The following is a 23,868-nucleotide window of genomic DNA, read 5'->3' on the forward strand; positions in this document are numbered from 1 at the left end:
AAACATAAAATTCAAATATATCTAAGATTAAAAGATCTTCTTCAAAGTATAGTTAAGAAGATAAAATATAAAATGCGCATGTTTATACTTTGTTTTTAAAGTAACTTTTACGCGATATACTATTTTGAAAATAAAAATATAATTGATAACATACAGGATGATTTTCTCACTAACTTAAAGGTAGTGCTGTCAATTACATTACCGTAACAATAGTAACAATGTCGTAGGTATGTGTGACTTGTTTTGTATCATTTTCATTAGTCATTAGTTAGACCCATTGGATCGACATCACGTCTTTGTATTAAGGCGCAGGCAGTTTGTGTGTATATGGTGTATGTATCTATAGTGAAAACGAGAGTGTGATCAAGTAATCAGCAGTAATAACGGTAAGTGGCGCATCTACCTTTGAATTAATTAGGGAATAGTATTACCAAAGAAGGAACGAGCGCCACATTTATAAGGTTATTCTCAGATTAGTGCTGCCTCCAGTGGCCAAATGCTAAAGGTGTTCCACGCTATCATATACAAAAATCTATCTAGTTCCACCGCAAATGAGATATATTCGCTATGATTCTATGCTGCAAGAGCTTATTTCATTGTACGGTTCTACGAAAATGTTCATACCTTTCTGTCCAAGAAAAATCGCGCAATAACTAATCTTAGTTGCCTTAGAAAGAAAAATTAATTGTTTATTCTATTCTTTTTAGAGAAAAAAGAAAATCTTTCCTTTCAAACGACAATGGATCAGTAGAATGATACAATGATTTTAATATATTCTTTATATACAATAGCTTTTTGCTTATTTACTTTCCTCGCGATAATATTTTGTTATAATAAAACCTAAATTTCAGTTTTATATTAATTTCAGTAGTTGATAGGCTGCGAATAATATTTTTGGCGTAATATATCTGTTTTGCATTCGTATTCGTTTTTATAAAAACGTTAAAAACAGAAGTAGAAATTAACTACAAATAAGATTTCACGTTTCTATCCATTTTATTTTCGTTACTGAGTAAAACTTATTAACAATCTAATTAAAATATATATTGAGATTGATAAATTAACACAGAGGTGCTTGATAGATTGCTCACCTGACATTATACCCAGCAAATGCCTTTTGCTTACATGCTGAACATTAAAGGATAATAACACGTAATGGTACGAAAAAAGACAGGAAAGAAGAAAGAACAATGCTTAGTGTACTAATGGTGTATCGTGTTCGTGTATATTTACATTGCCCACTAAAGCAGTATATGCCTTAGGCTTTAGACCCTCAGCCTGTCTTAGCAGCTAGGAGATTGCTAGATATCGTACAGTGGCAAGTACGATCAAGGAAGATGCATAAGCACAATCAACAGAATTTTATAATAATATTGTGTTTGGTCTAATTTTAATTGGGAAAGCTTCGCCAGTATGTTAATGAAATTTTACATTTCAACTGTTGATATTTTATATATATAACTCGAAATAGAGAGAGCAAACGTGTAGATAAATGAATTATAGAAGTTCTTTATTCAGAAATGTTAGAAATTAGAATTTCCAATGGTTTCTATTCTACATGATAATGTCAGTTCTGTCTGACCAGCCGAGCTAGATAAACGTGAGAAACTGTGCTTCAGTGAAAGTGCGACAAGTAGTTAATTTAGGTGAACGAAAAGACAACAAACACTGCCAAATGGTAAAGCACGAAATGCAACAGCAAATACCACCAATCAAAATAACAAATAAAGGTGAAATATATTACATAAATAAAGCTACAAATACGTTAAGTAGATGGCAACAGCGCACAAAGGTGTAAAATAATACCAAGCACAAGCGCCATGACAACTTCAAATACAGAAAAGCAACAATGGCTACAAGACATCCCACTTCGAAATTCATTCGGTTTATTAATAGAAGAAATAGATATGAACTCAAAAGAAAATGTCACAACTCATATCGTTAAACCACCACCGATCTACATAAATGTCCAAATAATAGATGCTCTAATCGAATTATAGAACAACACTGCTGGAAAAGAAAACAACAGTAAAACCAAATATCATTCTGACGAAGATGCGTAATATTCTAGTACCCCAACTAACAAGCACTACACCATATCTAATACAACAGCACAAGAAATTAGAATCATAGTCAAGAAAACAAAAGACAATAAAGCACCAGGAATCGACCTAATCAATGGTAAAATCTTGAAAAACTTTTCCCCAAAAGCAATACATTTAATCACAATAATATTCAATGCAATTTTAGGAATCCAATACTTTCCTACTTTATGGAAACTAGCACAGATCATAATGTTACCTAAGCCAGGCAAAGACCCACACCAAACTGCATCTTATCGACCAATATCACTATTTCCTGTGTTTTCCAAAATACTAGAGAAAATAATATTCGATCGTCTAAAACCGACAATAAAGAAAGAAAAATTAATACCAGATCACCAATTTGGATTCAGAAACAAACACCCCACGATAGAGCAAATGCACAGGCTCGTCAACGAAATTTTACTAGCATTAGAAAAGAAACAATACTGTACAGCCCTCTTCATGGACATTGAGAAAGCATTTGACAAAGTGAACCATGAAAGCCTCTTACAAACAATCAAGAAACATTTCCTGGAATAAATCTACCACTTACTCAAATCATATCTAAGCAACAGAACCATTATAGTAAAAATAAAGGACACATGTAGTCATCCACATGTTATTTAGCAATTAAGCTAGTAAAATTTATCGAATGTCAAGCTGGACAAATTGTAAAGTACAAATTAAATAATAAAAAAAATATGATAATGTATTGATATATGGATTTATTACAGTGGATTAAACAGAAAACGATGATTATTTAACGTGAATTTAATGCAGTAATGTGATATGACAACTCTCGATTAACGACTCTTGACTCTAGACATTCCGGTGACTAATTGAACATCAGCGACTGCGGTGTTGAAATATATTGATGGCCTATTGAAGTTTCCCGACCCTTTCGGCTTGTCGGTATTTGTACTTTATCGTCGACATTGTTTATATGTCGGCGGACATGGGAGCTGCCCCGCTACATCCTGCGTCTCGTCATCGGCGAGAAATTGGCCTTTTCGGCGATCGTGGAAGCAATGCTGAACGGGCCACAGGAATACGAGGCTGTCCGCTGCTTCTGCGAGCAAGTGATGCTCGTAAAGGAGCGGGCAGAGAGGGATAGAGAGAAGAACTCTCACCCTTGTAGGGTAACGCGGCGGAGAGGGATGGCGGTCAGGCGACCCAGAGCCGCTTCACCGCCGTCCCAACGGGCCGCGACAAGAAGGGGGGATAGTGCTAGGGACAATGGCTCCCTCTGGCGCCAGAGTCGATAGTTAGGGGAATTTTGAACTGGCTCGAACGAACGAGCGGATGCGAGAGGGGGTGCACTGGAGAAGATAATTCGCGAGAGGTCCCCGAAGCACTCCTGTCAGACGCGTAGGAAGGCCATCGTGGAGTTTTAGTCGGTAAGAGTCCGACACTGTTGCCGGTAATCAGCAGTAGCAGCAGACTGTCCATGAGAATTTCTCCATGTTAAAAAAAGAAAAGGTTAGTTAGGTGTAACGAATCTTCATTTGGATTAAACATTGTGGTTATGCAATAGAGAAGATATTTACTAATGCAAATATGATTATTACCAATAATTATTAAACCAATTAGTCTTCTGCCCACTTTGTCCAAACTATTTGAGAAGATGCTAATGATACGACTCCTTCCGCTCTTAAAGGATTTGAAAACAATGCCAAATCATCAATTTGGCTTTCGGAAGCAACATTCTAAGATAGAACAAATTCATCGTCTAACTCATAAAATCAGCCAAGATTTAGAAAAGAAAAACAATTTGCTCTGCGGTATTCCTGGACATTCAGCAGGCATTCGACAAAGTGTGGTATGAAGAACTATTGTTCAAACTAAAGAAAACCCTACCACACACCTACTACTCCATCCTAAAATCCTACCTAACCAATAGACAATTCATGGTAAAACACTTAGACGCTATAACCTCAAAATTTCCAATAGAAGCTGGCATACCCCAAGGCAGTGTCTTCGGACCTCTGCTGTTCATCATCTACACTGCCGATTTACCAAACTTAACAGAGATAACCACAGAGACATTTGCTGAGCTTTATTAGCATCCCACTCAGACCCGACAATTGCCTCCTCTACTCTCCAGCGAGGCCTCGACTCTATGGTTCCACAGATGGCGCTTCAAAGTCAACGAAAACAAATCTAGCCACATAACCTTCACGCTACGAAAACAAACTTGCCAACAGGTGACGATAAACAACATACCTGTAAATTCGGCCAGTCGCGGGGAGACGCGTTCGCGAGGAGGCGCGTCAACGGGAGTCGTAAATTCCCGTTACGATTGTATCAATCGACACCACGAGCAGGTCGATCCCCGTATTTTTTTGGGGATAATAGGGGTAGTTCAGATGGAATAAAACTGTAGTCTACAGTTTTATTAATATATATATTTATTTCAATTTTACACGGATACACACTCTCACACACAAGCGAAGTCGGTGATTTTGATTACTTAGACGGAACGTAGAGTTAATATGAATGCCCGATTGTCGTACGAACAGTTGACTTGACTGTCGCGAGGGCTTGAAGAGCCAAAGGAACCCGGGAGATGTGTGGCACAGACTGGCCTAGACTCGACTCACGGTTCGTTCTTTCGCCATCACAGGAGTAGGGGACTTTCTACCGTCTTAGGTAGTTGACGATATAGTTTTTTGGGATGAAGTCCCTTTTTCTTTGTATACACATCCGCTCTTTCCGTATGGCAGATACCTGTTTTATCCGTGATTGTTACCAGCACGTAATAAATTCCAGGTCGTGTTGAATAGCCCGCTGTAAACGTAAAGTACTTTTTGGGACTCTACGTCCCGTAATTTTAGTGCAGACTGATTGACCCATCTATACATGTTAGCTATTAAACTATCGTTAGAGTATATGGTGGGTCCTTGGGTCTGTAGAAGGTCAGGATAACGATATGAGGGCCGTTGACAGTCAGGTAACAAGGGCTGACTTGTTGACCGCTTCATGCGGCGTAACAATACCTATTCCAGATAAAGAGTCAGTCAGATATCTGGGCATGACTCTGGACAGAAGATTGACATGGAAGCAACATATCTTAGATAAAACCAAACAACTGAAAGCAAAGTTTAAAAAATTCTACTGGCTCATCGGCTGACGTCCCAACTTAAATACGCAAAGTAAAATTACACTATACAAAGCCATATTAAAACCTGTTTGGACCTATGGGATCCAACTATGGGGAACAGCGAGTAATTCCAATATAGAAAATTCTCCAACGATTCCAATCGAAAACCCTATGATCCCTAATAGATGCACCTTGGTATGTTACCAACGAAACAATACATCGCGACCTTAAGATACCCACAGTCAAAGAAGAAATATCCAAGTTCAGAAACAGATGTAATATAAGAGTTAACAACCAACAAAACTCATTAGTTACCCAATTACTTGACACGACGGATCAGATCCGCAGACTAAAAAGACAATACCCGTTAGATTGAAGCATTAGATTCAACTAGAATCAAACATACTATAAACTCTTATAATCCAAGTTGCAGTACCACGCCAAAATAATTTATTTATAATTCTCTATGAGAATTGATTGTAAAAAGTCTACCAAATAAAAAAAAAGTTTTATTATTTAAGTATCAGATCAGATCCATAACTTAAAAAGACACTACTCTTTAGATTTAAGCATTCGATTTAACTAGAATCAAACATACTATGCGCCAAAATAATTTACTTATAATTCTCAATGAGAATTGATTGTAAATAGTCTAAAAAAAAAAAAAAAAAAAAAAAGAATCCTCCCTGACCTTTGTTCTGGCCATATTACTCATCCTCACCGCTAGGCTATAACCACTTCTGCATAATAAACAAGGAGAATTTTGCAGTCGCCACTAGCGTACAGTTATCCGTTACAAACAAAACCTCTAACTTCTCAGCGCCTGTTGTCAAATTTCCACCATCCAGGCGATACAGATCTTGAAAGAAAGACCGCTACCGTGTCACGTTACCACATTGGTTTGGGCGATATCATCCAAGTAGATAAGGGGATAACGCATGAACAGTCATTGAACAAATCCAGCAGCATCCATGAACAGATAAAGCATGAACAGATCAATATTGGAAGATAGTTATAGATAAAATACTATTTGCTGGTTGGTTTTCAAAATATTTTTGCCCATAGCATCTACATGCTAATTAGTGAAGTCCAAGTACATCAAATTTTGTATCATTTGATAGTACATACTTTTATACGACTATGGACTCGTTGCGTCTCAACTGCAGTAAAAAAATATTTTCCGACTGAAATTATCTATGTATTTACAAAGCTTTGAACGCTCGGAGTGGTCGCCTGGACTTCGGCATCTCTATCTTCCATACAGATTGAAAACTAATCATAGAAACACCAACGACGCCACAGAAATCAAGGAACAGATCACAAACACTGAAATGCTAACAAAAATGATAAATGAGCAAAATGCATTGCTCAGACAACAAACACAACAAATTACTTACAAACACGTTAAGTAAAAAATAGAAATGGACACGCTGAAAATAGCAGCTTGGAACTCCAGTTTCTGTATAACAATAATATTGACATATTGTTTGTTTCAGAAACACATTTCAATCCAAAAAACTACACGAAAATACCACATTACACTATCTATGATACGAAACACTCCTCAGGAAAAGCATATGGAGGGACCGCAGTGATTGGTTAATTAGTCGAAATTCTAAACTCAACATTGAAAATAAATTAAAAATATACAGAACGATAATAAAACCATTTAGACGTACGGAATAGCACTATGAGGGACAGCAGCTATGAGCCACATAAATAAACTGAAGTCGCTACAAGTGAAAATACTCAGAACAATAGCCCCATGGTATGTCAGAAACGAGAATGGACGCAAGACTTAAAGATACCAACGGTCAAAGAAGAAATCGCCAGGTACGCAGAAAAATACAAGGAAAGAAAAGCAATACGTCCAAATCAGCTGACTGCTGAAACGTGCAAAACCCATATAAAAAGAAGACTGAATAGAAAACACCCCATTGACCTGGCTAAAGAAAGAGGCAAACTGGAAGATATCCCGCTGAGAGTAGCCATTCACATGTTATCTAGCAATAAAGTTAGAAAAATTTACCAAATGTTCAGCTGGACAAATTGTGAAGCACAAATTAAAAAAAAAAATTATCTATCTTCCGCTATTAATTTCTACTCCGAGTCATCGTGATAGACGCTCTGATCACTATCCTTTTCGAATTTTCACGATGTATTGAGAATCGATATTTCACACATTAAACACTCACACTACTAGAACTTCGAGGTTTGCATACGAGTCGCAGGGCATCAAGTCAGCAGAACTGTTGATGCCTCAAATGTTTGTAAATATAAATAATCGTGTTACGTGGCTACTCCTCGCCAAACTTTCCGTTACACGAGAATATTCGTTACCTCTCCGTACGTCTCCGTACGTCTCCGTTTTGGCGTACGTCCGGCATCGATTTTCATGTTTCTTCGCGTTTTGATTACAGATTCATCTGAGCGAGCCTTCTTCTCGCGCCCATTGTATGAACTATATTTGTGCCAGACTGATATTTACACGCACGAAGCAAATGAACGATAATCTAGTCATATATAACTGTCATATATAATAAAATGACACCACTTGGTTGAATTGAGCACATTGTAATGAATTCTCTCGGAATCGGAAATCAGCTGCCCGTTCGCAATTAGTATTTAACGAAGCTATTCCATCCGTCTTGCGCATACAAACACACACGAAACGCAAAGAAATACCTTTCTCGATAATCGATTTTTTTCAACCGGAAAAAACACGTTGTTCTAATTCCACATCTGATATGTAAGCGAATATCAAGGAAATATGATCTATTATTTGTATAAACATATCCCGATTTATCCGAGACGTCACGTGTACTCAGAATGGTAGAAAACGCACAGAATAGTTGATTCCGTTCGCCCTTGTTGACGATTCTATGAAGAATACTCGAATATCTTCGGCGTTGTAGTCCCAAAACCCTTAAAGTCTGCTAGCCCGTGAAACAACAAGGGAGAGGTCGCATAATTTACGGCACCCCGAAATGTCTCAGCTACCTCTTCCTGTAACCGGAAATGGCGAAAACCAAGACTACGAGTGTTCGAAGCCTCCTACTTCTGAATAAACTACTGAAGTTACTATTAAAATAACATTTAGGTTTTATTATAACAAAAACATTATCGCAAGGAAAGTAAATTTAATTTTATGTGTAAAACGCTATTGTGCATGGAAAATATATTAAAATCATTGTATCATTCCACTGATCCATTATCGTTTAAAAGGGAAGATTTTCTTTTCATCTTTAAAAAGAATATAATAGATAGTTAGTTTCTCTTTCTAAGACAACTAAATTTAATTAGTACAGAAAAGTATGAACATTTTCGCAGAACCATACAAGGAAATGGACCGTTGTAGCATGGAGACAAAATGAATATACTTCAATTATAGTGGAACTAAATAGATTCTTTTATATGATAGCGTGGAACATCTTCAGCACTTGGCCGTTGAGGGCAGCACTAATCTGAGAATAACCGGAACGATAAGCGTGAGCACTCTCATTTCTGGGATTACCCTGTAGAATTCATTCATAACGCACTACTTAAAAGAACATTAAAAATTGTAAAGTTAACGTACATTAATTTTTATAAACAATATAATACTAAGTATGTACATACTTACATATTTGAATTATATGATTCAATAATCCCTATATAATATCAGAGATTTCCTCTCTAGTAATACTAGAGAGTAGTATGTTTATTATATAGTTATATGCTCTTTGTATATACATATGAAATGAATTTTTTGTACAGTTTATACATATTAGATTTTTTAATATTTTAGGTAAACAACTTCAGTTTCATTTATAAAGATTCCGAAAAAAGCAACATTTTAGTAAAAAATTTATTTTACACAGTGTTGCGTACATTTCGCACACTTGATTGTATTATCCGTACTATGTCTTCGATACAAATTGATGGAAGCTTAGGTGAAGGTGTATGTATTTAAAAATTATTTATTTTATAAATCGTATAAGATTAGATAACTCGAGTGCTTTAATTTTATAGAAGTATATGTATCTAAAAATTACTGAATGCACAAATGGAATATGTTATTTTTAATATACCTAATTAAAATTTAAAAAATTATGCTTATGTTTAGGGTGGCCAGGTATTAAGAATTGCACTTTGCCTGAGTGCATTATATAAAATTCCAATTAAAATTAATAATATACGAGCAGGTCGTCCTAAGCCTGGCCTTGCTGCACAACATTTAAAAGGTATGTTCTTGTTAAAATATAACTTTTGATTATTGTTAATCTTGTTTTTTTTTTTTTAATTGAACATTATTACAGGAGTAGAACTGTTAAAAGATATGTGTAATGCAAAAGTTTATGGAGCTCATATAGGATCAACAGTTTTAGAGTTTAAACCTGGTCAGTTAAACATGGATGAAAAACACACATTCTTTGTAGATACAGGAACTGCTGGCTGCATTTGTTTGTTAGCTCAAGTAGCTTTACCTTGTGCCCTTTTTCTTCTGAAAAAGGATACAGTTACATTGATCCTTAAAGGTGGCACAAACGTTCCTATGGGACCACATATAGAATATTTTACAGAAATATTCAGACCATTACTTAATAAATTTGGAGCTGATTTTGATTTTAGAGTTATAACAAGGTATACATTGATGTGATGATACGAATTTAGCTATTTTATTCTTAATATTTTGCTATAAACTAGAGATATTTATAGAATATTAATTTTTTAACAATTTATGTAGAGGTTATTATCCAAAGGGAGGTGGAGAGGTACATTTGTACATTAAACCTGTACATACTTTGAAAGCTATTACTTTGACTGATCCAGGAATTCCACGTGAAATAATAGGATGGGCATATGTTGCAGGTGTTGTTCACATTCGGGTATGTATCATATAGTTGTATAATTTTAATATTATATTTCTTTGATACATATCTTGTTTGTTTTAAAGGAAGCACATAAAATGGCAAATGATGTAAAATCAGTTTTAACAAAAGGTTTAAATAAATCTAATATTCCATTGCCACCTATAAATATTGAAGTTTATAAAGAGGATAGATCTGTAACTATTGGTAATGGGTCTGGCATCAAGTAAGATTTAGATACAGCCAAAAATTATGAATTTTATACATTATGTTTTTAATTAAATATGAACGATATCATCAGTGTAATGTGCGCTACGACTAGTGGATGTGTTTTTGGTGGGTCAGGATTGGGTTCTGGACGTCAAGAGCAAGTAGCACCAGGTATACAGGCAGCTAATGAAATATTAGATACAATTTTAGCAGGATCCTGTGTTGACGAACACGCACAAGACCAAGTATGTATATTTTTATAAAATAATTAAAAATAATTTGTTATTTTCATAATAAATTATAATTACTTGTATATTTTAGTTAATCATTTTGATGGCTTTAGCTAAAGGTACTTCTAAAATTAATCTCGGAGGTAAGAAACTTACTTGTCACAGTGAAACAGCTATAAAAGTGGCAGAATTAGTCTTACAACAGTTTAATCTTCAATTTAAGTTATGCGAACATAGAAATGATGGAAGTAATAATTCCTATACCTTAGAGTGTGAAGGTTGTGGGTATGAAAATAAAGATATAAAATAAGTAACAATTGTATATTCAGAATAAGTATAATGCAAAATGCATAGTATATATATTAGTTATGTTCTCTCATTGTTACCTTATTTATTTTATCAAGAATAATTATAACACATATAACAAAGAGCTTGTATAACATCTGTTCCTTTTCTTATTTGATTATATCTATTTCTTTTTTGCGATATTTATGTACATAATTTTTTATTCAATCAGTAGATGAATAACTTTATGACGTTTTCTATTTTATAGAAGAAGCAAAAATATCTTGAAAAAGTATATATCTAATCATAATAAATATTTTAATAAGAATTATCATTCCTGTTTTTGTCTAAAAAATGGTTCTATAGTTCGTAAGAATTCTCTTTCAAACATTTCGTCCGAAAACCGATCTACGGATGCTCTAAAAAAATAATTTATTTCTGATCATTTGTAAATTTATCTTTTATATTAATCAATATAATTTATTATTAAAAGATAATAATGCAAAAAGTAATAATACCTAGCAACTGTTCTAATGGCATTTCTATCTTCTGGATGCATGTTGATAATATGTGCCATGATCTTTGCATATTCTTCAGCTTCTGTAGCTAAAAATCCATTTTGAGATCCTGGTTGTGTTTCTATTATATCAGCCCTATGATTATTCATATATTACAATTATGTATTAATTTGTGTATTTTTATTTTTATAAAAGAATAATTTTAACAATAAATTTTATTAACTATATCAACGGTTCTCAATCAAGCAATATTTTTGTTCAATTCTTCTTTAACTTTAATTGTGCTGGTATATATTTCTGAAAAAGCTGAGGATCCTCTGATTATTACATTACTATATTTTCAATTACACTTTACCTTGGTCCACCAGAACCATGAGCTACTACAATTAATCCAGCTGCCATACATTCAACGATACTTATACCAAAATGTTCATTCCACATTGTGTGTAAACCTATCATTGCTCGTTGAAATTCCAAGAGAAGTTCCGAGTATGGTATGTTTAGTTTAAATTCTACATTTTCATCTAATGCAAAATGTTTTGATAAATCCTTCATATCTTTCATGCGTACTTCATCTTCAAAATTTCGACAAGAACCAATAAGAATTAAACGAATCTGGCAAGATCATGTAACATTACAATAAAAGCTACTAATATGAAACCTTTATTATTTATATCATTATATTATATTAAACTTACTTTTTCCCAAATTTCTTCTTTAACGATTGATCTAAGTTCATACATGGCTCTCAACATTAATGGATGATTCTTTTCTGGTCTAAATTGTGCAACTGATATTATACGAATATTATTACATTTTTCATCATCATTGAGAAGTGGCAGTGATGTTAAGTGCTTTACATTGCAAGGTGGATAAATTTTATGAGTTTTCAATGGACATTTCCAAATTGTGTTAATATGTTCTTCAGTCCATGAGGAATTAACCATTACAATTTCTGCCCTACTGCCAACCCAACCATATATCTGAAGTAATTGTTGTAAATTATATCATCAAAGCATAATTAATTAATAATCTTTATATACATACAAGTCCAAATAATTTATAATAAACAAGTTTAGCTGCTGATAAAAATGGATTTCTAGCTATAACTCTTTTATTAGTATGAGAGATAACTCTTCTATAAACATGTCTCAACATATCAGTTGAAATTGTGGGATAGTGAGTATATGTTGCTACTCGACACCCACCAATATATTTAAATAATGGATATGTAAATGCATAACCCATGGTATCAATGTAAATGTCTAAAACAATATTTGATATGTCATGTAACATAACATATGGTATTTATAAAACAATTATTAAAACAGATATGAAATAAAATTTTACCTGGTACAAAACTATTTAAAGCTTCAATACCTAACCAAATTGATCCCAAACTCTGTCCTAAAAGTGTAAAATATGGATACATTGAAGGTTCCACCCATTTGCGCCTATGTAAGTATACAAATTTAATTTTATGCTCAATTTTATAGTTAAATACATTTTCTGCCTTATTTAAAATTTGTTCTGGATGTGCATCAAGATCCCCAGTGTAAATAACTATGCATACATTAGGATATCTGATGAAAATAATAATTTAAACATATGATAATTAATTAAAGTTATGGTAAATAATGTAATTATTATTTATTTTATTAATTTATTTAAAATAGTTATACCTGGTTTGTATAGCATTCACAGCAGCCCAAAGTACTCTTTCACCTCCTCCACCTGAATTACAATACGGATGAAAGAAACCTACAACCGTTTCCTTATGTGATCTTTCCATTCGACTTTTGGAATATTGCTTTTTCCATGTTATTAATAAAATAGGTAAAATAATAAATATACATAATATTTTACATATGACTATTACTAGCAACATATTTAATAAGAAAACCATACGCATCCTGAAAGAGTACAAAATTGTTAGACATACACATAACATTTACTAGAAAAGATTTTAAGCTAAAATATATTATTCTCACAACAAAGAGGTACAAATCTTACATGAGAAAATAAAAATTCATTTTTTGATTTTTAAAACACTATAAAATTTAACGAATTGATTTTCTACGTGCTTTTTTACAATGTTTTATGTCAATTAATGTAACAAAATATTTTCAACCAAACCATAGCTTAATTTGATCACACACGCATTTACTAACAATTTTTTTTCATTGTAATTATTATTGTGCTTATTGCCTCATATATTATTTAATATACGCAAATATATATTGGCTTTCATATAATTAATATGATAATTAATGCAATTCAATGCTCCTTTGAAGTAATGTATACCATACATTTGCAACATACAAATTTCTAATTTTATTTTTTAATTTATATCGATTTTGTCTCTACTTTTTAATTATAGGCTAGACTAACAGCTGTTAAGAGTAGACGACATTTGAATTCAATATTATTCACAGGTGTTACGTTAAATTTAGTAGAATATCATCTAAAAACGTAAGAATTTTAATATTCATTCTGTATTATATTAAAGGTTCTTTACAATTATAAATAATTTTTGTTGTTATTATATGAAATATATAATTACATAAAAATTTAGTTTTTTAAATTAAACACAGACTTCATTTCGAATTTTTAATTATGCCGCTTAAATTCTATTTTACCACTTTTATTTTATAGCTTTATATACGAGAAAGAAATGAAATTAAAAAATAAAATAAATTAAATCTTTTTTTAATCAAAGAAGAAATTTCCTTTCTGTTTTAATCTTTAATCTAGGCGTCAATTTCAATTCATATATCTCTGAGACTAACCAAACCCTTTTCAAATCTCATTGGTGGAAGTTTGCCATGGATGTAAAAATATGTTATTGTATATTATAAAGGAGTGCGTAAACGAGCTCAGAAAGCCGAAAAATATAGGAATAGAAAAAGATCGCTGCAAAAAGCCTCCTGTATTCTTGCTTATAATAATGCAAGCACATTCGTACAGTATGTAACTATGTAACACCGATCAACAAGCGGCGTTAGTGAGCTTGCCTGATTAGACAAAAAGAGAAGGGAGATCAATGCAACGTTCTGTTTCTATTTCCATATCGCACTCATTTACGCGGTAACACATGTCCAGCTTGTATGTATAGACGTATATGTAAATATTCAAATGCATTCGATGAAACATCAAACGAAATGCGTAAAGAAACAACTATATATATGTATTTAATTTATATCAGCTTGTATGTATATATATACGTATTTTCACCACATTGCTAAAAGCAGAGGAAATCCGCCATACTTTCCTGTGTCTTCCAATATTTTCTGAGTGAAGCTACATTGGACAGGCAGTTTTTGTCTCATTCGTGACAAAATTACGTGATTAAAACTGTTCAACGGTACATTAACAATCCATTTTAATATTGTTTCTTTATGTAACTCGTACATTATTCATGTCCTTTTTTAAACTCAGAAATGCGTTGTTTACCGCGTAGTGCATTCTATGTGTCATGATTTGTTTATTGATTACGACGCATTCATAATATTTACTTACTGAGAATACCTTTCGATCTAAGTCATATTGTCATTTATTTGAAATCTAATTGATTTACTTAATTTGTGTATTAAAGAAACTATGAAATTCAATTGATCGCTGTACAATATTTCTTTCCGAAGAAAAAAGAATTCCAATTTGTACCAAAATAGATTAGTTTGTAAATACATGGATTATTTTAGGAAACTGTACGAATCAAAATGTATGTTATTTAGAAAAATTCATTTTACGTTACAATCTTTGTATACTTTATAATGAAAATATTAATTCGTATATTTATTTTAATATCATTGTGTGTTTAATTTCAGATATGATTTCACATTATATTTGGTACGTTATACATGGGTTAAATTAAGCAAGAATTTGTAAAAGTATCATTTCTTGTGCAAATGTAAACAAGTTTGGAATAAGTTTAAGTTTTCCAAAATGATAGACACAACTATAAATTCTTGTAGTAATTCAAATGCTTTGCTTGGAATAGATCAAGCGTGTTTCAGTATTTTGAATTTATATATTAATCCTGTTATCTTCTATGCAATAGCATGGGAAGCTTACACAGTATGTATTCATATATACACAATTTTGAAATTAATTTATATATATCAAACACAATTAGTAATATCTAAATTATATATAAATTATTGATTTGTAGGGTAATGGTGTCCCATTGGCTACTTTAAAACCAAACAGTAATACAAGTTTGACAATAAGCACAAAGTACCCATTACACATATATTATCAAACTGTTGAACCACATAAAAATTATGAATATTGTCAGTAAGTATCCTTTCTTCTTATAGGAACAGAAAAAGTGTTACAAGCCATTTTCTCAGAAACCATAGCTGATATTGACTAATTTTTTTTTTAATTTCAATGGTACAAGGAGACTGATTATTTTTGGTGCAAGAGATTTTTCTAACATGACTGCTAGGGGGTCGGTGAAAGCCCCCTTGCTTTTTTTAAATCAAATGCATATTAATTTCTTTATTTATTTGGATAGTTGTTCTGACACTGCAAAACATTTGTTTTAAAGCATTTTTCATTATTCTGCGTAATTAAAGAGTTATAGCGAGAAAAGGATCTAAAGGAAGACTATGCAGAGACATCAAAGGATAATTAAAATAGATATATCCTACGGTACAATTCATTTTATTAAATGTCTAAAGTGAAAACTGTTGACATCTAAACATTTATTTATTTTTTGTATGATATTATTTTGTACATTTGATAATATTATTGCAGTTATAGATTTACAGACATTTAGTATTCTTCTCCTTATATCTTCTTTTGTTATAAGTGTTGTACTCATAACTTATAAATGTTTAGAAGTGAACGTCATCATTTTAAATACTTTCAGAAAATTTTGTTTCAGAAAAATCTTTTGTACCATAAATAAACAATCCCCTTGTATCATGATACTAAAAAAAAAAATTAATATCTGCTATGGTTTTCAAGAAAACAGGTTGTAACACTTTATCTGTATATATCTGATATGCACTTTCATCCAACTATATATTTATTTCCAACCATCTTTGTAGCACAACTTACACCTTCAAGGAATATGGTAGTTATGGATGGAATATATCACATGATGATACATGTTCTAATATTTATGTAATACATGAACCAAGAAATAGCTACTTTCGTAAGTAATATTTAATAATATATTTTCATAATCGTGGTTCGTCATAAAATACTAACAACTCTAATACTAACAAATTTCTTTTACAGCAATTTTGACAGCATTTATGATATATATGTTATTAGCAGTCACATGGACAACATCTAAAGTTATTATACGAGTAATAAGAGGAAAATTGTCTCCCAACAATGTATATGATGTAGGTATAGCTTGATATATTATTGTACATTTCCATTTTATTTAATTTAATATTATTCTAGGATTTGAATAGACTTCAAGAAGAGAATACAACACATCCAGTAATTAGAGTTACGAAATTCAGCAGTAGAATACAATCAGTAGACGCGTTTAGAGGGTATTTATATATTTTTGCTTGTTTCTCGCGTATTTGCCATCTTAGATATATTACATATATTATTACAGAATTGCAATATTATTGATGATATTTGTCAATAATGGAGGAGGAAAGTACGTCTTCTTCAATCATAGTGCTTGGTTTGGACTTTCCGTAGCTGATTTAATACTTCCTTGGTAATTAATTATTTATATTATGTTTAATCTTCCAAAAAGTACAATAAATAACTTGTAGGTTTGCATGGATTATGGGTATGTCGATAACAATCTCAAAACGGGCAGAACTTCGTTTAACAACATCACGTGTGAAAATAACTTTATGTTGCCTTCGACGATCAGCGATATTAATTCTTCTCGGATTAATGTTAAATTCAATTGATAGTAAATCTTTAAACGATCTTCGTTTTCCTGGTATTCTTCAGTTACTAGCTGTGTCGTATTTCGTATGCGCCATATTGGAAACAATCTTCATGAAACCTCATTCTCAGGTTTGAATATAATCATTTTTGTTACGTATAGTTTTTACATTTATCTAATTGGTATCTACAAAAATTACTCATTAGGATATCTTACTCCAGTTCGGCCGTTTCGCTATATTCCGAGACATCTTAGATAGCTGGCCTCAATGGTTAATTATGGCAGGCATTATGACTACGCACACATTAATTACATTCTTCCTCCATATACCGAATTGCCCGACGGGTTACTTTGGACCAGGTGGAAAATATCATTATTATGGAAAATACATGAATTGCACCGCTGGCGCAGCTGGCTACATAGATAGATTGATCTTTGGAAATCACACATATTCTAAAATAAAAGACTCTATTTATGGTCAGATCTTACGTTATGACCCTGAAGGTATATTGTTTATATATGGCTATAAAAAAATTGTTTGTATATAATTTAATATCCATGACTACAATTAAATTGCAGGATTGATGAACACTATATCGGCTATATTTATTGTTTATTTGGGAGTTCATGCTGGCAAAATTTTATTGCTATATTATCAGGGTAATGCTAGGCTGATTAGGTGGTTCTTATGGGCAGTATTTACAGTGAGTTGACAGAAATAAATTTTTTCGAAAGGCAAAGTAATTCCCACTAACAAAAAATATTATTTTCTAGGGTATTATTGCTGGAATTTTATGCAATTTCGAAAGCGAAGGAGGAGTGATTCCAGTTAGCAAAAGGATGATGACATTATCGTACGTTTTGACTTGTTCTAGTTTTGCTTTTTTGTTGTATGCACTCTTATACTTTCTTATTGACTATAAACAATTCTGGAGTGGAGCTCCTTTTATTTATGCTGGTATGTATTAATGCAAAAAGAAACTGTTATATAAATAAATATTCTTTTTTATATGAAACTATATAATTATTGTTTTTTATAGGGATAAATCCAATTTTTCTATACGTTGGTCACGTTTTGACAAAAGATTTATTCCCATGGGCGTGGAATATCGCTCATCCTTCCCATGCTTCTCTTCTGACTATGAATTTATGGACAACAACTTTATGGGCAATAATTGCATATCTTCTTTATAGGAAAGATATTATCATAACTATTTAAAAGTATATCTATCAGCGTAATAACATCTATTATTGCCTTAACATGAATGAAACATTTCTTTTTTGTTCTATAAAACGTAAAAAAGAAAAAGGTCTTTTTATAGAACAGAAAAGAAATGTTAGATAACTGTATTATAGGCAAAGAAATATAATAATGCAAGAAAAGAATTAGTGACACATTTACATTTGAGAACATTGTTAACATTGATTAATAAATATTAGGGAGAAAGGTAATTATTCTACTTTTAAATAATTATTTTAAGTTTATTAAAGTTATATTAAATTTTTATAAATAAAGACAATGAACAAATCCTTGTTTCATTATTTTAACAATTAAATTTTAATAATTGTTATTGGTAAATAATCAGAATATTATATAAATAACTAATATATTATAATTCTTCGTATACGATAAATATCATTACTTATGAATTTCGATCTTTTGGTTCTTTATATGGTAATTTGAGAATTCGAAAAATGTCTTCTTCACATGAGATTTTTTCTGCCTCCCCTGGAGTTCCTACATTATATGTAATATAAATATGTAGATTTATTCATACTGCAAAAATTTTCGCTTTTAATTACATACCTTCAGGTGTTAGACGTTTTAGCGTATATTCATTTAAAGTATAGTTTTTCTCCAAAGCATGCGCTCTCATACTCTTATTAAAAAGATCGTTTCCAGTAAAATAAAGTACAGCGCAATAGTATTGATCATAAGGTGCAAGTCTGATATCAAGTCTCCTAAATGGTTTTTTATCATTACTGGGAATTTGACAGACACCCTAAAATTAAGATGTTTTCAAACATAATTTCTTTGTCTAAATTGAATTAAATGATTAATGTACCATGAATTTTGTTTGCCCAAGAGATATTGTATTTACAATTAATTTTCTTTTTTCAAGACATTCCACAACATCTTTAAGTGGAGTCTTTTTCTTTGATTCTTTCTCTTTGGATGTATATGTAGGGTGTGTTAACAAAACATCAATATCCCCACTTTCCTCTTTTCCACGCCTGTAACTTCCACAAATAGTTATAATATATTCTTTGTTTAACTTTACAATAGAATCTTTTATAATTTTTTCAATCTGCTCAATCTCCTTTCTAGGAATTCTTTTTTCAAAATCTTCAAAATATCTAAAAAGAAACTTATGATTATTAAGAAATATTAATTATGAAGAAATAATAAGTATTATGCATCTGATTATTCTATACTTAAGCCCAATTTTTTGGTGATGATTTAATTTTTCTTGATGCTTCTTCAAATCATCTAAAGTCTTAATACCACTATCTACTAATTCTTTGGCTTTTGTAGGTCCAATGCCAGACACACGAGTCAATAAATTAATTGCAACATTGCTTTCATCCTTGTTAATCTGTAAAAATAACAACTTTAAGAATCAATACAAAAAGAAAAACTAAAGTATATTTTGTTATTAAAAAAATAAATTAAGATAAATACATCTTCCAACTTTTGTAACTTTCCAGTATTAAGAAACTCGTCAATTTTTTTAGCAATTTTTTCTCCAATTCCTGGTAATTTTCTTGCTTCCTGGCCGCTTTTTACTCTCTCTGATAATGTACTTAAGGTACTTGCTGCTTTACGATAGGCATTATACTTATAAATATTTTTGCTAACATTCCGCTCATAATCTGCTAACTCTGTAATTTCATTATGTAAATTTATACATCAATTACTAATTGTATGTGATAGTTATAAATATTTAAATAATAATTCTAAATTTTCTATGATACAAACTCTAAGGTTACAAATAATGGCAAATAAAAGTATACCTTTATTAAGTGATTGGAACTTTTACTTTTATTATTTTCCATAATAGTTTCATTAATGAAAAAAAAATATATATATATATATAACAAATTATTTACCCATAAGAAAATCACATAAATCTTGATTCGGACTTCCTACATTATCACTGGCCTTTCGCTTCCCCATCTTATTGTACAAAATTGTATATACAAACAAGTTTAATTTATTAAATTTTTTATCAAGTAACTCTTTTTTCAAAAGAACGCAAAAAGGAACTGACATATGTAATGATTCTCGTTTACGTATACATCTATATTAATTCTATTTCACATTTCACATCTATGTGAATGTTGACCAATGACTGAACGTTTATTTTATGTTTCTATTTCAAATATTCAGGCGAAATTTTTCGAAAATCGATCAAAGATTCAAAAAATATAACAACATTAAATTAACCATTTCATAATTAATAAATTTTTTTCTGAGTATTAAAACTTAATATTACGTTACTTTTATATAATCTACATAATTGTATGAATACAATAATAGTTGGATATTATTAAAATGAAAAATAATAAGTCAAGTTTTAACATGTTATATTTATATATTTTGGGTGAACGTATATACATTTTCACACACAAATATAAACCATCTCTTCTAAAAGAATTAACAATGTTCTGCTACATTAATACAGCGATCATAATCTCTTTTAATTTATTTAAACAGGAGAAATATAGATGACTTTCAATATAGATGACTTTCAATATAGATGACTTTCAATATAGATGACTTTCAATATAGATGATTTTTAATATATATAATTTTCAATATAGATGACACTTTATGTACTTACGTTTACATTTAATATTGTACTATAGATTATAATGGGTAAAAAAGGGATTTACACACTATACAGAAGATATATTACTTCAGCCTTGTAATTTGCAACTACGAACTTATTTAAACGAAAAACAAATAAATATAGCATCGTGTTAAAATACTATTTCTAAATACTAAATTTAACAAATAGGTGGTTTATATAAGCCATGAACATACCACAAATGAAGTTGTTCGTTTTTAAGTGTTAACCACATTTAAATATTAGGAACATATTTTAAGAATTACGTTATTGATATTTGATAATAAGTAAATCTTCCTTGTTAAACATCAAATTACCATTCCATTCAAAACTTGACATGGATAGTAACAGAATCACTTACATTGGACGGATCTTTATACCCCATCTCTGATGTCAAGTTATCATATCTCAGATTTTCAATATTCAAGTATTTTTTATGTATTTTTGATTATATGCCACTTTATATTGAAGACATACGACTATATGCTGCACGACCCTTTACACAATAACTAGAAATACACGTGCAAACACTAAAAGCTAAAATAAATATCCCAACGAAAACGTAAATCCATAATTGAGGAAATCTTCCTGGGAGCCATAAAATTGTAAAATTTATCATTTTCTCTTGTGTATCTAAAAATGAAAAAGAAGAAATATAATTAAAAAGAAAAAAAAGCTGTCAATTTCATAAATGAACACGATGTTATATTTTCTCTACCGATGTAAACAAGTCCGTAACCCGTATGAGGAGTACCCATTCTGTATGAACATGTGGGTATTTGCAACTCGTGAATATCACCTACGTCCATTCTTAATGAATGTACTAGAGTTTCATAAGGAGATAAAACCCAAATGTCACTTAATTGATCTGTTACTGGATCTAAACTGATATGCATGGCCTTATGTTCATGTGCAGTAAAAATAATTTGGGGAGACAATTCTTTCAGTACCTAATATCGTAATGCAATTATTAACAAGAACTAAAAATAACATCACTATCTAATAAATGAACAAATACCACATACATTTTGGACGAAGGTACCAGGCATAAATAATAAAGGCATATGACTAAGTACTACGTTTGTTGTGTTTCTTTCTGCATAATCATTAAGGAAGGCATCTTTTGGTGCTTCTGGTATTGTATGGGTTAATCTATTTACCTAGAACAAGAAATATGCATATTACAATCTGGTAATATAATCCAAAATATATTTACATATATATATATACATGCACACTCTCCTATAAACCAATATATGCTTGTCATTACCTTAAAAAATGTTACTGTCTTATAAACTAAAGTGTCAGGTTGATTATATGCAAAATTAAATCTGTTGTAAATATTGGATGAAACTACATCCTCTTCACCTCCAATATCATTATCTCCTGGTAGATAAATTCTCTGGTAAAACAAAAAATATTTAAATATATCTTGGACAATGGTATTCACCTGATTACTTATATGTAATTATACCATTATATGATTAGGCATTTCAAAGATAGAATCTAATCTTCTTTTGTAATCCTTAAAACTTTCTGTATTGGCAATATGTCCTTCATCCATAAGATCCCCAAGAAATATAACAACATGAGGATTAGAGTGGTCTAAGGCTCTAGAAAATGTTTTCTTCAAGTACCTGCAAATAAGACACTGTGGAACAAAATTCAGGTCAATATTTACATTTGAAAAGAACCATCAAATTTGTATAAGGCTCATGATTCGATAAACAAATTAATCATTATTCGTACTTGTCACTATCCCATTGTGCTATCCACGAACCAAAATAATTTTCATTCTTTTGACCTAATATCTGAGAATCAGCAACGAGCAGCACCTTGACACATTCTGAACACTCTCGTACTGACCATTTTAACTTTTGTATATCATACACTGAAAATTCATTGTAAATTACAACAGCCAGCACCAGAAGACCAATTGCAATCGCTTTATTCTTCAATCTATATAGTACAATTTGTTAAACAAACGTTTTATTAAAATTTTCAAAAGAAACAAAAGAATATTAATAATATAGAAATAATAAAGCATCATTTTACGATTTTAATATATTTTCAGAAAGTTAGTTAAATATAATGTATATTGTTGATATTGACTACATCATAATGAACGCATTTTACCTGTTTCGTCGTAACATTTCTAAGATTTCTAATATTTGATAGCATTGATAATCTTAAGACCAAAGCAGATTAGTACATTTTTTACTATATCCTTCGAAGTGCAGAAAATCTTTGACATGGTTTCGTTTTTCTACAAAATACGGTAATCTAATTAACTAAAGGGTTATACAATTATAGAAAATATATAAGTATATTTGTTACTGTCTCATGCGTATTACTACCTCGTTAAACACTATGGATAACCACGCGACAGTCGACTATTCGATTGTAAAATTGATTTAACCGTACAAAAAATGGAACGATACACATTGATACCTTTTGAATCATGCTTGATTCAAATAAAAATCGATATTTACAAAACAGTATATAATTCACTATAGTTGGAAATAGTCATATGATCATATGCATAGACGTAGAGATATAAAGATAGAATACGCTATACGAGTCATATACTTGTGTAAGTAGATGCGATAAAAAATAGAAAGAAAACACTGCATAGAGGCTCCTTATATTTTTGTCTAGTCAGGCATGTATGCTGACGTAGCTCATTCATCGGTGTTACACTACATATTTACTGTGCAAATATACATGCGTTATTCTGCAAGGCACAAGGGGCCCCTATGCAGCGTTTTCTTCCTATTTCTATATTGCTTTTTCAGCTCGCTTACGCACTCTGGCTCGCTTACACATATGGTGTAGTCATATGTAATAGCCATTATATTTTTTCTATAC

At 31.3% G+C, this 23,868-nt stretch overlaps 5 protein-coding genes across 15 annotated transcripts; 2 read left to right on the forward strand and 3 right to left on the reverse strand.

The window, feature by feature from the left end:
- Positions 1-250: 250 nt before the first annotated feature.
- On the forward strand, positions 251-10,839 carry Rtca (RNA 3'-terminal phosphate cyclase). Of its 3 annotated transcripts, none has more exons than XM_072021444.1 (8): positions 251-386; positions 8,972-9,124; positions 9,290-9,407; positions 9,483-9,807; positions 9,911-10,052; positions 10,121-10,260; positions 10,336-10,489; positions 10,566-10,839. In XM_072021444.1, the coding sequence occupies exons 2-8, from the start codon at positions 9,086-9,088 to the stop codon at positions 10,782-10,784; spliced, it is 1,137 nt and encodes a 378-aa protein (XP_071877545.1). In that variant the 5' UTR covers positions 251-386; positions 8,972-9,085; the 3' UTR covers positions 10,785-10,839. The 3 variants fall into 3 exon arrangements, with proteins under 3 accessions (XP_071877545.1, XP_071877547.1, XP_071877546.1); XM_072021446.1 differs by lacking the exon at positions 251-386 and adding an exon at positions 8,653-8,672; XM_072021445.1 differs by lacking the exon at positions 251-386 and adding an exon at positions 8,729-8,878.
- Positions 10,782-14,493, reverse strand: Alg11 (ALG11 alpha-1,2-mannosyltransferase). 4 transcript variants are annotated; one of them, XM_072021440.1, is made up of 9 exons: positions 14,067-14,206; positions 13,291-13,741; positions 12,960-13,190; positions 12,628-12,860; positions 12,325-12,542; positions 11,976-12,260; positions 11,633-11,892; positions 11,278-11,412; positions 10,782-11,178 (listed from the first exon to the last, which is right to left on the reverse strand). In XM_072021440.1, exons 2-9 carry the CDS (start codon positions 13,308-13,310, stop codon positions 11,091-11,093), a joined length of 1,470 nt encoding a protein of 489 aa, XP_071877541.1. In that variant the 5' UTR covers positions 13,311-13,741; positions 14,067-14,206; the 3' UTR covers positions 10,782-11,090. The 4 variants fall into 4 exon arrangements, with proteins under 4 accessions (XP_071877541.1, XP_071877543.1, XP_071877542.1 ...); XM_072021442.1 differs by lacking the exons at positions 13,291-13,741; positions 14,067-14,206 and adding an exon at positions 14,292-14,493; XM_072021441.1 differs by lacking the exon at positions 13,291-13,741.
- On the forward strand, positions 14,206-18,601 carry LOC139996908 (heparan-alpha-glucosaminide N-acetyltransferase). 4 transcript variants are annotated; one of them, XM_072021437.1, is made up of 12 exons: positions 14,206-14,327; positions 15,105-15,354; positions 15,449-15,573; positions 16,335-16,441; positions 16,528-16,637; positions 16,699-16,793; positions 16,862-16,969; positions 17,028-17,280; positions 17,356-17,653; positions 17,729-17,853; positions 17,924-18,107; positions 18,190-18,601. In XM_072021437.1, exons 2-12 carry the CDS (start codon positions 15,223-15,225, stop codon positions 18,366-18,368), a joined length of 1,716 nt encoding a protein of 571 aa, XP_071877538.1. In that variant the 5' UTR covers positions 14,206-14,327; positions 15,105-15,222; the 3' UTR covers positions 18,369-18,601. The 4 variants fall into 4 exon arrangements, with proteins under 4 accessions (XP_071877538.1, XP_071877536.1, XP_071877539.1 ...); XM_072021435.1 differs by lacking the exon at positions 14,206-14,327 and adding an exon at positions 14,504-14,641; XM_072021438.1 differs by lacking the exon at positions 14,206-14,327 and adding an exon at positions 14,504-14,641 and having other exon boundaries at positions 17,371-17,653.
- A 138-nt stretch (positions 18,602-18,739) lies between these two features.
- Positions 18,740-20,434, reverse strand: LOC139996912 (DNA polymerase beta). Of its 2 annotated transcripts, none has more exons than XM_072021448.1 (6): positions 20,261-20,434; positions 19,833-20,032; positions 19,586-19,746; positions 19,252-19,507; positions 18,957-19,152; positions 18,740-18,887 (listed from the first exon to the last, which is right to left on the reverse strand). In XM_072021448.1, exons 1-6 carry the CDS (start codon positions 20,421-20,423, stop codon positions 18,793-18,795), a joined length of 1,071 nt encoding a protein of 356 aa, XP_071877549.1. In that variant the 5' UTR covers positions 20,424-20,434; the 3' UTR covers positions 18,740-18,792. The 2 variants fall into 2 exon arrangements, with proteins under 2 accessions (XP_071877549.1, XP_071877548.1); XM_072021447.1 differs by having other exon boundaries at positions 19,216-19,507; positions 20,261-20,431.
- A 291-nt stretch (positions 20,435-20,725) lies between these two features.
- Mppe (Metallophosphoesterase) lies at positions 20,726-23,747 on the reverse strand. Of its 2 annotated transcripts, none has more exons than XM_072021449.1 (8): positions 23,358-23,747; positions 23,137-23,266; positions 22,750-22,959; positions 22,475-22,637; positions 22,271-22,402; positions 22,026-22,160; positions 21,719-21,950; positions 20,726-21,633 (listed from the first exon to the last, which is right to left on the reverse strand). In XM_072021449.1, exons 2-8 carry the CDS (start codon positions 23,151-23,153, stop codon positions 21,461-21,463), a joined length of 1,062 nt encoding a protein of 353 aa, XP_071877550.1. In that variant the 5' UTR covers positions 23,154-23,266; positions 23,358-23,747; the 3' UTR covers positions 20,726-21,460. The 2 variants fall into 2 exon arrangements, with proteins under 2 accessions (XP_071877550.1, XP_071877551.1); XM_072021450.1 differs by having other exon boundaries at positions 23,137-23,283.
- Positions 23,748-23,868: the final 121 nt, after the last annotated feature.

The sequence above is a fragment of the Bombus fervidus genome, chromosome 19 (genome assembly GCF_041682495.2).
Source record: "Bombus fervidus isolate BK054 chromosome 19, iyBomFerv1, whole genome shotgun sequence".
NCBI lineage: Eukaryota > Metazoa > Arthropoda > Insecta > Hymenoptera > Apidae > Bombus > Bombus fervidus.

Bases quoted from the DNA above. Each gene is read 5' to 3' on its own strand.
- LOC139996908 (XM_072021437.1), top strand. From the start codon at position 15,223: ATGATAGACACAACTATAAATTCTTGTAGTAATTCAAATGCTTTGCTT. The intron at 15,355-15,448 runs GTATGTATTCAT...ATTGATTTGTAG, and splicing joins TAGCATGGGAAGCTTACACA to GGTAATGGTGTCCCATTGGC. The intron at 16,442-16,527 runs GTAAGTAATATT...TTTCTTTTACAG, and splicing joins ACCAAGAAATAGCTACTTTC to CAATTTTGACAGCATTTATG.
- Mppe (XM_072021449.1), bottom strand. The intron at 22,638-22,749 runs GTACGAATAATG...TCTTATTTGCAG, and splicing joins GCACAATGGGATAGTGACAA to GTACTTGAAGAAAACATTTT. The intron at 22,161-22,270 runs GTAATGACAAGC...TTCTTGTTCTAG, and splicing joins AGACAGTAACATTTTTTAAG to GTAAATAGATTAACCCATAC.
- Alg11 (XM_072021440.1), bottom strand. From the start codon at position 13,310: ATGAATTTTTATTTTCTCAT. The intron at 13,191-13,290 runs GTAAGATTTGTA...GTACTCTTTCAG, and splicing joins ATGAATTTTTATTTTCTCAT to GATGCGTATGGTTTTCTTAT. The intron at 12,261-12,324 runs GTATGTATATAA...CAATTACTTCAG, and splicing joins ATTATAAATTATTTGGACTT to ATATATGGTTGGGTTGGCAG.
- Rtca (XM_072021444.1), top strand. From the start codon at position 9,086: ATGTCTTCGATACAAATTGATGGAAGCTTAGGTGAAGGT. The intron at 9,125-9,289 runs GTATGTATTTAA...GCTTATGTTTAG, and splicing joins ATGGAAGCTTAGGTGAAGGT to GGTGGCCAGGTATTAAGAAT. The intron at 10,490-10,565 runs GTATGTATATTT...TGTATATTTTAG, and splicing joins ACGAACACGCACAAGACCAA to TTAATCATTTTGATGGCTTT.
- LOC139996912 (XM_072021447.1), bottom strand. From the start codon at position 20,423: ATGTCAGTTCCTTTTTGCGTTCTTTTGAAAAAAGAGTTACTTGATAAA. The intron at 19,747-19,832 runs GTATTTATCTTA...TTATTTTTACAG, and splicing joins AGTTACAAAAGTTGGAAGAT to ATTAACAAGGATGAAAGCAA. The intron at 19,508-19,585 runs GTATAGAATAAT...GTTTCTTTTTAG, and splicing joins CACCAAAAAATTGGGCTTAA to ATATTTTGAAGATTTTGAAA.